Source organism: Sinocyclocheilus anshuiensis, unplaced genomic scaffold (assembly GCF_001515605.1).
Source record: "Sinocyclocheilus anshuiensis isolate Anshui unplaced genomic scaffold, SAMN03320099.WGS_v1.1 scaffold590, whole genome shotgun sequence".
Classification (NCBI taxonomy): Eukaryota; Metazoa; Chordata; class Actinopteri; order Cypriniformes; family Cyprinidae; genus Sinocyclocheilus; species Sinocyclocheilus anshuiensis.
The window spans coordinates 2479777-2491755 of NW_015544192.1; the positions used below are offsets into that span (position 1 = coordinate 2479777).

Here is an 11979-nt window from a genome sequence, read left to right on the forward strand (position 1 = left end):
GAGAACTAACATAATCTATAAAGGTGCAAAATGCATTTACTTGCACATATTTGAGAATCGAGATATTTCATGATATATTTTGGGAATATTAAAACATTTTTAAAATAAAACCCCTGCTGAATAAAACATGGTTATATGTATTGGTTTTACTGGAAACTGTAATGGACCCTGTTGGTCTCTACTGGTAATTGGTTGCCTTCTATAGATGGCTTGTTAAAACCAATAAATCCTAATGGAATATGTCCCAAAACACACTACAGAAACCCGTTTTTAATGTTTTTAATGGTTAAAAATTGATCGTTTGTAATGTTATTTGTTGTGGAATCATTACAATTTTCTGTGATGGTTTTATTTTTTTGTGTGTTTCTTTTTCAGTAGAGACATAAGCCTATATCTGTTTGTGGCTGCTGTGTGTCATATGACATATTTTAGTTGACATTGTTATAGATTACATCTAGATTGCAGCGATACATGACATGGTGAAAAATTACTGAATGAATAATAGGCTACTTAAAGTAGTTTAAGATTAATTTTAAAATTGTGCCCCCTAAAAGCACAAGTGGCCCCTGTCTGGCCCCCCCCCCAGTTACTGTGGTCTAGAACCGCCCCTGGTCTTAATATAGGCCGCTTAATGTTAATCTAATCTAACAATAAAAGAATCACTCGCTGCTCTTGATTGAACTGCTTTTGTAGTTTTAATAATCAATTTATTTGTAACGAACAAACTGAAGGGATTTTTACATTTGATTATTTTGTTTTCTTGAATGGTTTTGTTTAGATGTAAAATGAAAAAGGTAATGCACTAGCCTGTTTGTTTGTTTTTTAAATATATTTGTTCTACTGTTTTTTTTTTTTGTTGTTGTTTTTTGCATCTGTTCTTATTTATAATAAAGATAAAATCAAAAATAAATATATTGTGAATATTAATATAGAAATTATTATTAAGAAAAGAAGTGGAGGAAAAGATGCAACGTTGCAGGTGATTTTGCTTCGGAACCTTCAGAAAACTTTAACTCGATTTTTCTCAAAATTGACTTTGCTGACTCTATCGATTTCAAACAGGTGTAGCTCAGTCATTTTTAGTTCGATTCCAACAAATCATACATCATCAAGGTCTTTTAATGGAGAATGTGAAAATGAAAATAACTCATTAAAAAATCTCACTGGGACTCATTTTGCCAGCACAGGTCACATTTAATGCTGATAAATCTAAATTTTAAAATAACCAGACTAACTGACGATCAGTTACCGCTATAGAGGAAGAAGAATTTAGGAAATTAATTGCTTGGGGAATAAAAGATAGTTTTGACCTGATTTTCATGCATCTGAGAACACAATATCATCGGCCAGATGGCAACAATTCAAAACCGTAAGATAAAGGATGCCTCTTTTCTTTCACAATAGTGTTAGCCTTACTCAGCACTTTTTATATAGGCTACTCTCAGTGCTCGGTAACTTTATCCCTAACAGTTTACTTGCCATTGTTCCCACCTTCCCTACAGTGACCTCCTCTGAGTCTCGGAAGCATTACCATACCAACAACAAGACACAAAGCGTCATAATGCTTTCAATAAAAGCCCCATAGAACATCAAAAGCATTCTGCTATGGACATTAAAAGAAAGTAATTTCTTTAAGAAATACATTCTCTGTTGAAACTTCTTGCTTACATAATCAGTCCATGCATCCCATATAAGCTTATGGTCCAGCATTATACCGAGGTATTTATAATTTGATACTAATAGTATTTGCTCCCCATTTGCTCCGAGATTTGAATGTTCACACCAGTTTAACCCTTAAATGCATGGATGTTTCACCAATCATTATTAAATATTTAGCTACCCGGACCTATATTTCCAACACGGATGGATCTCTAACTGCAGCAACAGCATAAAATTCTCCTGATAAACTAAAAGTACTTGGACACTTTCTGGTTGTCTTCAGAAATTAGTGGATATCTATAATGATGAGGAGATACCCCCTGACAATGTAAAGCGCTTTGAGTGCCTAGAAAAGCGCTATATAAATGTAATGAATTAATTATAATGTGGTGAACTAATTTTATATTTTACACTCCATGCATCCACTAAAAATCAGCAACAATCATGTCCAAATACAGAACATAAAATCAAGGCATTTGAAGATGGATAGGTCAGTAAAGAATCACTCCGAGAACATAACCACTGATGCAGCAGGACTTCACACAGTACAGCTCAACACTGCCCTCTATTGCTGGCAAGAGACTGAAAAATATTAAGAATCAGACTAAATGATTCAACCACAGTAGAATGCCAAGAAATCACCAGTAATCCATATAAAAAAAAAAAAAAAGCGGTTGGATTAGGACTGGGTGAGCAGACTGACATCGAGAGGAACAGGTTTTAGCTTGTCCGAGCCCTGCAGCTGGTCTGATGACAGGGATTATTCCCAACTGAACCTCATTCCAAAGTAGTGACATCCACTAACCTGCAGCCCCTCCAGACAGCCTTCCTGATGACTAAGGAGATGTAATCGGGACAAGCTGTCACTAAACAATGTGTGTGCAGGTGGAAATGACATGGAAATTACACTAATATTAATGACTAATAGTATTAATTTAATAGACTAATTTATATAGTGGTCTGAGGGATACATTCTTGGAAAGACAGAAAATGAACCGCTCCAGATGTCCAGTGGGATGCTTTTCTGGTACATTTTATGCTAGGTGGATTTTAAATCTTTTCAACAAGAGCTCTCACCTGACCTTTGATTGCATAATCTGAGAATATAACTAGGCCTACAGTCTAACATGTTAGCGTGACACACGTGCTATGACCCCGGCCTGCCCAGATGTGTAGTTCTGACCCATTACATGCTCAAGTTCAGAGAACAGAACGGTCAGCTGTGATCCTAACGTCTCTTCGGACCCCAACACACTCTTTCATTGATGCATCTGCACTACGGCCCAGGAACAGAGGTTGGGTAATACAGAGACATCAGAGCAGGTGGGCGCATGATGAACATTGAAACACGTCCCAGACGAAAAAGCACAGTGGAACACAGGAAATATGTTTGTGGGTTGATTCCCAGAAAAACAAAACCATGTGAGTTGTGCAAAATTTTAGATGTGGATATTGCTTAATACAAGCAAGTCATGTCTGAACACAAAGCAAGTGATTATGAACTGTACGGTCTGTGTCAGCAATGCTATTAGATATTAGCTCACCTATTAAATTAGCAAAATGGAGCATTAAGGATTGAAACGTAATTGAATAATGCGATTTGGTCAATACAAAGTTAATTCTGAAATTCATACAAAATATCAGAGCCCAAAACCTTTCATTAGTACTGGGGCACATGTCTCCTGATAAAAATGTGTCCCCATATTTTAATACTCTTTTGTGATCGGTCAGGCATATTTAATTTAAGACACCTGCCAATTGCTGTAATGTGTGACAAGAATAAAAATGAAAATCTTGTAATAACTCATTGTCTAATTTCAGATGATCCCACCATGCACCTGAGTCAACTAACACTGGTTTAGTTGGAACAGAATAACAGACATCATCCCTTAAGAGAGTACAACCTTGAATCTGCTGGCAGGATACAGGGGAACAGTGATGCTGTGGAAAATAGCTATAATTGTTGTGACCGGATAGTCAAAGCTTATAATGAAGCCAATTAGTCTGTAAATGAATGACCAGGGCTCAGGAGACCATATGTGTGCTGGCTGGAAGAGTGAGAACTGGAAACATTGTTAATCAGCCACAGAATAAAAATAACTTTAGTATGGCTAAGAAAAAAAGACAATGATATAGGTTTTAAAATGTAAATGAAAAAATCTAAGTGTAAATAATAACAATATATAAAAATAAGAGAACTTTAAAAGGACAGAAATACTAAGAACGTTTAAAAATGGCAAAAGAACCAAACAAAGAACGTTAGAAATGAGTTATAAACATTATGTTAACACACTCCGAGATAAACTGTTCCATCCTTTATTAAACATAGCTTGCAAGTGATAAATATTACAAAGTTATTTCCTCCAAAATTTGCTTTTTTTTTTCAGTCAATGCATAATTGTTGTTAATCAACCGGCAGTAATTAAACAGCATTTTTTTCCCCATCTCCATTTTAGACAGTTAAATATCAAGGATGTGCAAAAGGTCTGGATTAATGTTCTAAATGAAAATAAAAACTTGGCAAAAAGCACTTATTTTCCTTGACTAAAATCAATAATTGTTTAAGCCAATCTCCAGTACTTTTTTACTGTACACATTTGAATTATTCATAGTCTTTTACAAACAGATTTCAACATATTGCCATTTGCTTTCAAATTCAAACTAGGTAAATTGCAGCTAAGTCTATTTAAAAATATTTGAAAGTTCAGATGAAATTTAGAAAATCAAAAAGAAATGACCCAAAACCCTCTCTCCCACTTCAAAAAACAACAACAAAAAGACTTGTACTTGCAACAAATTAAAATCAGGGAGAGGAAAAAAAATAGAGAAATAAAAAGAAAAGAAAAAAAAAATTGAAGAGAGAAGTAAACCCCAGCGCTAGAACTCCAGAAAAGCTGATTGTCCAGTCAGAGAATTATGGACAGTGATTCCATGACATGAAACTTGAAAAAGCATGTCTAATAATGTCACAAACCTTAGAATCAAAACTTGCATGTGTGCAAATTGTCTATTTTTTTGTCATGATTTAAAGGCTGAAGGCAATAAGCATTGGAACAGTCAAAAACAAACAAAAACGTGTTTTTTCTTCATCGTATACAATGTATACAATCTTCCATGAAAAAAAAATAAGAGCATTGTGATTTTTTTTCCCAAGAGCAAAAAAAAGGGATATACTGAGGAAAGTTTGCACTTTAAGCAACAGAAAACAAATGTACACAATCTCCCCTGTAGGGTTTTCTGCACCCAGTAATTTATCTAAAAGTAATGTTATTGAGCAATAGCGTGCTTTGATTTTACATTTATGATGATCACTTTGGATTTGGTCGAGTGAGGGGTAATACTGTCAAATGTTTCATCCAGTCCATGTTCTGTAAGACCAACACTTTGTGTGGGACATTAGAGAAAGAAACGTATTCACTAAACATCTACGTAACTTCAATGTTTGAAATCAACAAAAGAAAGTAACATACGAGACTGTCCCATCATGTCTCAGTCCAAAGACTACAGAATGGATCAAACGCTCCACCAGAACAATGAACTTTTTTTCTTCTGCAAATACTACATACTACAAAAACGTACAGCCGGGGAGAAAATGCCTCTAAAGAGCTCATTCAAAAACAAGAGAAGTATAATCCCATACATTTTGCACATTTGTTACACAATAATACACAGTGATCACAAAACGAAATGACAAGCTTCACAATATTCATGGCTTTTTGTTTGCTTTTCTACACAATATACAACCATTTTAATTTCATTTCATTATTTTTAATTCAAGGGAGAGAAAAAAGCTTATGTACAATACGTCATTATTACTTCTGACCTAGCAAATATCGTGTCATCATCTGTTCATACTTTTTTTTTGTTTGATTAAATTAGATTTTTTCTCCTTTTTTCTTTTTTTTTTTAAGAAACCGCTGAAATTAAACAACCAAACAAAAATGGAACTTAATTGAGGAGTCAAAAGGAAGTTAAACTTCAAAATCCAACTTTCTTGTAAATATATGAACACAGGTATATGGATGCATCTAATATAGTCTACAAGAGAGAGCAGGAGAGAGAAATGAGTTACTATAAACACCCTACGTTCATTTCAAAAGAACAACAAAAACATTACAGATCATAAAATTGGAGCAAAGATAAAATCATCCCCTTAATATCAAAGACTGAACAGAATGACTAAAAGGGACTGCTTTATCATCATTACCAGGAAAAAAAAAAAAAAACAACATGTAAACATCGTATTATCTAATATTGCACCTAAAAATTTCATCCAAGGTATCTTCAACATTTTTTTGTTCAAAAGTTGCATCGTTCCACCACAAATCAGTGGCATTATACAGGACAGTAAAAAATAAAAAATTCAAACTGCAAGGATCAGTGACTACACACATGACAGAAAAATGCATGTGTATGGATTTATTTCCATTAATTCACCATCAAACACATAATAGCTTTGAGTTTTCTCAGCTATTAAACATGACCTGCATGACAGACCTCAAAGTCTGATTTCCAAAAGAACCATACGTGTCATAGTAAATGCTTAGGCTGGAGGGAAAAATGTTAAGTGCTCAACTTCTTGTCAACAAGCAGATGTTAAACGCTTTGAAAGCCATTTGTGATCCACGTAACTGAAACATGGAGCACTACCTCACTAACAGAGAACTAAATCTGACCAAAAGATTATCGTGAGTCCAACCAGAATGCAAAATCCATCCTGCACAAAATCCCTAATACTGCATATTGACCAAACACTGCTTATATTGTTGCCATCATTCAAACGCCTCCAGGTTATGTCTACATGCACCATAACATAAAAAGCATTAATTCACTGTGGGTTTGAAAAAGCCGGACGCATTCGAAAAGATGAAATGCATCGCACAAAGCACAAAAAGTCTTTCTCCCAACTCTCTCCGAGACATCCGATGGCATCCATACCTTAAGATCCTGTGCGCCGAAACATTCTTGTCCTCTTTTGTTTAACCATTTTTTTTTCAGTTATTAAGAAGAAAAGTGCTCCTCCATAACGAGGCATCTCATGTGCATTGCTTTAACACTATGATTGATCCTTGTCAATGCCTTCTGTTAAAACTCACGTTATGGAGGAGCACTTTTCTTCTTAATAACTGAAAAAAAATGGTTAAACAAAAGAGGACAAGAATGTTTCGGCGCACAGGATCTTAAGCTATGGATGCCATCGGATGTCTCGGAGAGAGTTGGGAGAAAGACTTTTTGTGCTTTGTGCGATGCATTTCATCTTTTCGAATGCGTCCGGCTTTTCTCCGAGACATCCGATGGCATCCATAGCTTAAGATCCTGTGCGCCGAAACATTCTTGTCCTCTTTTGTTTAACCATTTTTTTTCAGTTATTAAGAAGAAAAGTGCTCCTCCATAACGAGGCATCTCATGTGCATTGCTTTAACACTATGATTGATCCTTGTCAATGCCTTCTGTTAAAACTCACGTTAACAATCTACGCATAAACCACTTTTCCAACAATTCCACCTATTTGCCATTTCAATGATTATCGTCTCCCTTGGCAGGTACCTTTAAGATACGTGGCCATTTCAGATGGAGACGCCGCACGATTAAAATAAAAAGAACAAAACCGTAAAGACAGGGAAGGGGTGGGGGGGTTAAAGAAATGATCAAAAAACACCCAAGCAGAAACAAAAATCAAAAAGGAGACAAAGTTCATGATGATGGAACTCTCTGGCTTCATTCTTTGCTGTGCAGTGAAACGCACCGTCACCACAAAAGAAGTTGTATGAAATCACTGCATCCTGTGAATGTGAAGGCATTGAGAGACATGGGAGAGATCCTGTTCATGGGCGCATACGCACAAGTAAAGAGCCTCCAATTTGACAGTTTCTTTCTGTACATTCGACAGCAGGAGACTCATCCGTGCTAGTGCAGGTCCTATTTTCAGCTGTTAACGTATCTGTGTGGCCTTCTCAAGGCAGAACCAACGTTGACTAGATGAGCAGCGCTCTGCATAAGGATCAATCTGATCAACGTACACGAGTCTGTCTCGCTCTTTCTGAACCAGAAGGTTCTTGGAGGACTTTGTAGTTTCCGAATGTGTAACGCTACAAAGATTCTGCTCTCTCGATCTCAGGTAAGAACGCTTTAACCATTCCAACTCCGAAACTGAACATATACGACATGAGAGAGAATGAGTCTAATTTTACAGGGGTGACTGAGGGAGGAAGCCTTCAAACGAACCAAAAAAAAAAAAACAAGCTTTTATATTTTTAAGTGACCCTGCAATCTGGCATCCTCCCTCTGTAAAGAAAAACATATGGGTAAGAACATAAAAAGATGCAAAAAACCACTAAACCTACTAATAAGTGTAATAAGAGTAACTGTAACAGAAGCAACAATAATACTAATAATAGTAACTGTGATAATAATAGAAGTAGCATTAACGACAGCAATAATAAGTTGAGATAACAATAAAGAGCTTTGCTATAGTAGGAAACCGAAGTTTGAGATGCACTGACAGTCTGGTGTTTATAGTCTGACTGATTGAGCTGTTCTTATGGGTTAGTTGGGTAGGCACACGGACAGGCACTGCATGCGATGGGGTGATGGTGTGCGTGTGTATGTGTTGATGGGTGGGGGATGTTCTGATGTAGAACAGAGGGGTGGTGGGGCGTCCGAAAGGGGGATCTGCAGTCCCATCAGGGCTCATTTCTGCCCGGTGATGGACTGGGATATGGAGCGTGGAGGAATCATGTCGAGCAGATACTCCCGCTGACGGTCCGCTAGGCTGGATGCCTTGTGGCCCCCAATGGCTCCCGGATTTAGATAAGCAATATTCAGACCTGCGATGGAGGACAAAGACAGAGAGGGGCCGGGAAAGTTCAAGGAAATAAGAAAAGAAAGACAAAAAGTTGAAAAAAGGTGTTTAACAAAATAAAGTTCATGACATAAACGGCAAGAACATGTTCTAAATTCTAATCAAATCCCAACAATCAAGCCAGAACATAAAAATAAAATACAACAAAATAAGGGAAAATTAATAAAAAAATAAATAAAAAAAAAAGTAAATTACATGAAATTGAATCAAATTTGGCTGAGAAATCACCCCCAAAAGATTATTTAAAGTAATTTTTGTGTTAGAAAAGGTTCAAATAGACATTAGTAGCTTTATTCATAAGAAAAGTAGCTTTAGAAAGAAATGTTCTTTTTTCTTTTTTAATTCTTGGGTGAATTATCCCTTTTATTAGTTAAAAGAGGTGGGGCGGGTGCGTTAATAATTTTAACACGTTGTTTTCCTAATTAACTAACTTAACACAATAAATTGACAGCCCTAATTAAAATAAATAATAAATCACAGATAAGTAAATTTTAAAACAAGGGGGAATCTTCAAAGAAAGGATGTTAGACCTTCACTAACTTCACTTAAATTAATATTTTATTAACTCATCCTTTTGTCATGACATACTAAAACTCTATTAAGCATTAGCTCCAGCCATTGTTCAAATGAAGAGAGTGTTGAATTTCACTGCTTTATAATAATTCTACATCCTGAAATCGGTGTCAGGTGGCACAGCCTAGTGTTCACCTGTTTTATCATAAATTTTCCTTTTGACTATTGCATATTACTTTCTCTGGTAATTTTATTCTAGTCAGTCTACTTGGGGTCCAATAACATGTTAAGAATTGCATAATCAAAGAGTCGAGACTGGACAGGTGTGGATGAATGTCAGTTTAAAAAAAAATGTGATTCCCTAATTAATCCTTAACCATACAACATTTCTTCACCGTGCTGCTTTAAAATCATGTAGTTAAGGTATACTGTGCATTCCTAATTAAACTGCATCATCTTACCAGGGATGTTGTAGATCTGTCTGCGGCTGTCATGCTGAGCCCGACTGCTGCTGCTGGAACTGCTGCTGCCACAGCGCTTGCTTGTCATATCCAGCAGCCCACTGGCCACTGAGAGCTGGGAGGCCTGGGCAAAGTTAGAGAGGACACCTCGTGCTGAGCTGGACAGACTCCGCTGTAGAGCAGCCTGTGGCTGGGGAGTCTAAAAGAGAAAATGAGAAAGAATCAGAATTAAATTTCATGACACCTCTTTGTACCATTAAACTATCATCAGTCATTAAAATCTGTGATTAGCTGAAGGGCCAGAATAAAACAGCCATTTCAAAATTCATAAAAATGGTCTCATGAGATTCCATTATTTGTACACAATGGGAGTGTGCACCTGTCGGAGGGCATGGTGTCGGATCATGGTCTCCCCTTTGCTCACGTTGGGCACAGTCTGGGCGGAGCTGGGGGACAGAGCAGCCTGCTGCTGCAACCTCTGCTCTATTTCCTGAATGGACAGAGACAGAAACAGAAACAGGAAGTCAACATACAGTTACAGAAACTACAAGCTAGCAATGTCAACACCAAGTCAATTCTACTACTACCACTTCTACTACTAATAATAGTGGGTCCGTATGAATAAATAATATTATTACATATTATTTGTATATAGTTTATTTGTTGTGATTAATTACTTAAACTTGAAGCAAATGTTAAATAATTCAGAAATAAATGTAGGTTGTATGTCACAGTTTTTTTTTTTAATTTGTTAATATTTATTTGTATTTTTAGCTTACCAGTGTTATTTTAATTATTTATATACTATAATTGTACTTATTAATATTTTGGATCAGCTTCTATTTAGTTTTAATTATAATTTCAGTTAAATTTTTTTATTAAATAAAAAAAAATGTTAAATACATTTTTTTATTTTAATTTTAGTACTTCAACATAAAGGTGAAGTTTGTCATTTTATGTTAAAATACACTCAATTTGGCAAAGGTTTTTTTAAAATATGCCCTATTTTAAGTTTTTTCTTTTAAACTATTTTTAATCATTTTAGTTTTAGCTAACAATAACAGCACTGTAGCATACTAGTTTGTGGTGTGTTACTGAAACTTGCGTATATAGAAAATCATCAAGCTTAATTTCATCATTCAAATTTTGGTATCCTGACAACTATCAGCAGTAAAATGAAAACTGACTGACCTGTTCTTGCTGCAGAGCCTTAACGAAAGCATTCTTGAGCCTATTGGTGTGCTCAGCCTTCAAGGCCTTCTTCTGATTGGACGTCATGCACTGCTCACAGAGGATGCGACCACTTTTCTCCTGCTTCCAGTGAGGGGTGAAGTCAGTCCTGCACTGGGCACAGAAGAACGGCTCCATGTGTGGCAGTGACCCCCGCATTTTACCTGAGCAATAGCAAAAGCAGAAAACAGGAGTTTAATGATTGAGCAGAATTAGCTGTGAATTAGATGAAATTGAATTGAAACTGCAATATGGCCTTATGTGATTATTAAACCGCATTCATTTTTAGGTCAAGTGTGAATGGTCTTAAACTGCTTCCACTTGTGTGTTTTACCTTTTTGATATTTTAGTTTTGATCTCAGCCAATCTTTGATCAGCAGACGTCAACGTCTATCATATTCTAATGCAAATCGCAATATAATTTTTTTGGCCATATTGTGCAGCCCTACTGTGCAAGTTGTTTTTTTGGTGTGCTTTGTTCCTCTTGCTCCTACCCTGACTATCAATGACGCTCTGCACGACCTCCTCCAACCCCACCATGTAGATGAACTCAGAGTTGGCAGCAGAAGGCAGGAAGTGCAGCAGGGGCGCTGGAGGTTTAGGTGGAGGTATCTCCAGCAGGGTCTTCTCCAGCTGCTTGCGGAGGGCCAGTTTAGCGGCTGCTTGGCTGCTGGCCTGGTCATTCAGAGAAGCGACACTGGAGGCACTGGAAAGGGTAGAGGGGCTGACAGCACCAACCCCACTCACTCCCACCCCGACGCCAGCCACACCAGCTGCTCCCGCTGCCTGCATGTGTGCCAGGTTCATGTAGATAGCTGAGGACGAGCCTGAACGCTGCGAGACCCCCACCTGCTGGCTGGCAGCCTGCATCACACAAAGCAAAAATGCAAATCATCAGCAACAGACATAATCCATTTTTATGAATGATTCATTTTGCGGCTGGGCGATATATTGAATATACGACATACTCAATATGATTTTGTTGGTGATATAGAACTAAACAACACTATGAACATTGCTGTGATTTAATGCACAATTTTTATTTGGCTATTAAGTTAAGGCCTGTTCCAGTTGGCTTGTTTTATGCACCATCCTAAGGAAGAGATATTTTAAGTGATTTAAATTATATTTTAACATGATTTAAACCCCAGAAGGAAAAAAAGGACCAACCTTTTTCAAACTGTGCATTTGAAAAAATGGGTTCAAATACTTGTTCAAAATGACTATATATATATATATATATATATATATGTG

General features: G+C 36.7%; 1 protein-coding gene across 1 annotated transcript in view; it reads right to left on the reverse strand.

Annotated features, from left to right (window-relative positions):
• Window positions 1–6945: 6945 nt before the first annotated feature.
• The window catches only part of LOC107696601 (transcriptional repressor p66-beta-like), an 11228-nt gene continuing 6194 nt past the window's right edge, over window positions 6946–11979 (reverse strand). The window contains exons 6-10 of the mRNA XM_016497042.1: window positions 11220–11589; window positions 10687–10889; window positions 9875–9985; window positions 9496–9694; window positions 6946–8486 (exon numbers count right to left, since the gene is read on the reverse strand). Of these exons, the coding sequence (XP_016352528.1) occupies window positions 8350–8486; window positions 9496–9694; window positions 9875–9985; window positions 10687–10889; window positions 11220–11589 (1020 nt within the window). The 3' untranslated portion in view covers window positions 6946–8349. The remainder of the gene's footprint in view (window positions 8487–9495; window positions 9695–9874; window positions 9986–10686; window positions 10890–11219; window positions 11590–11979) is intronic.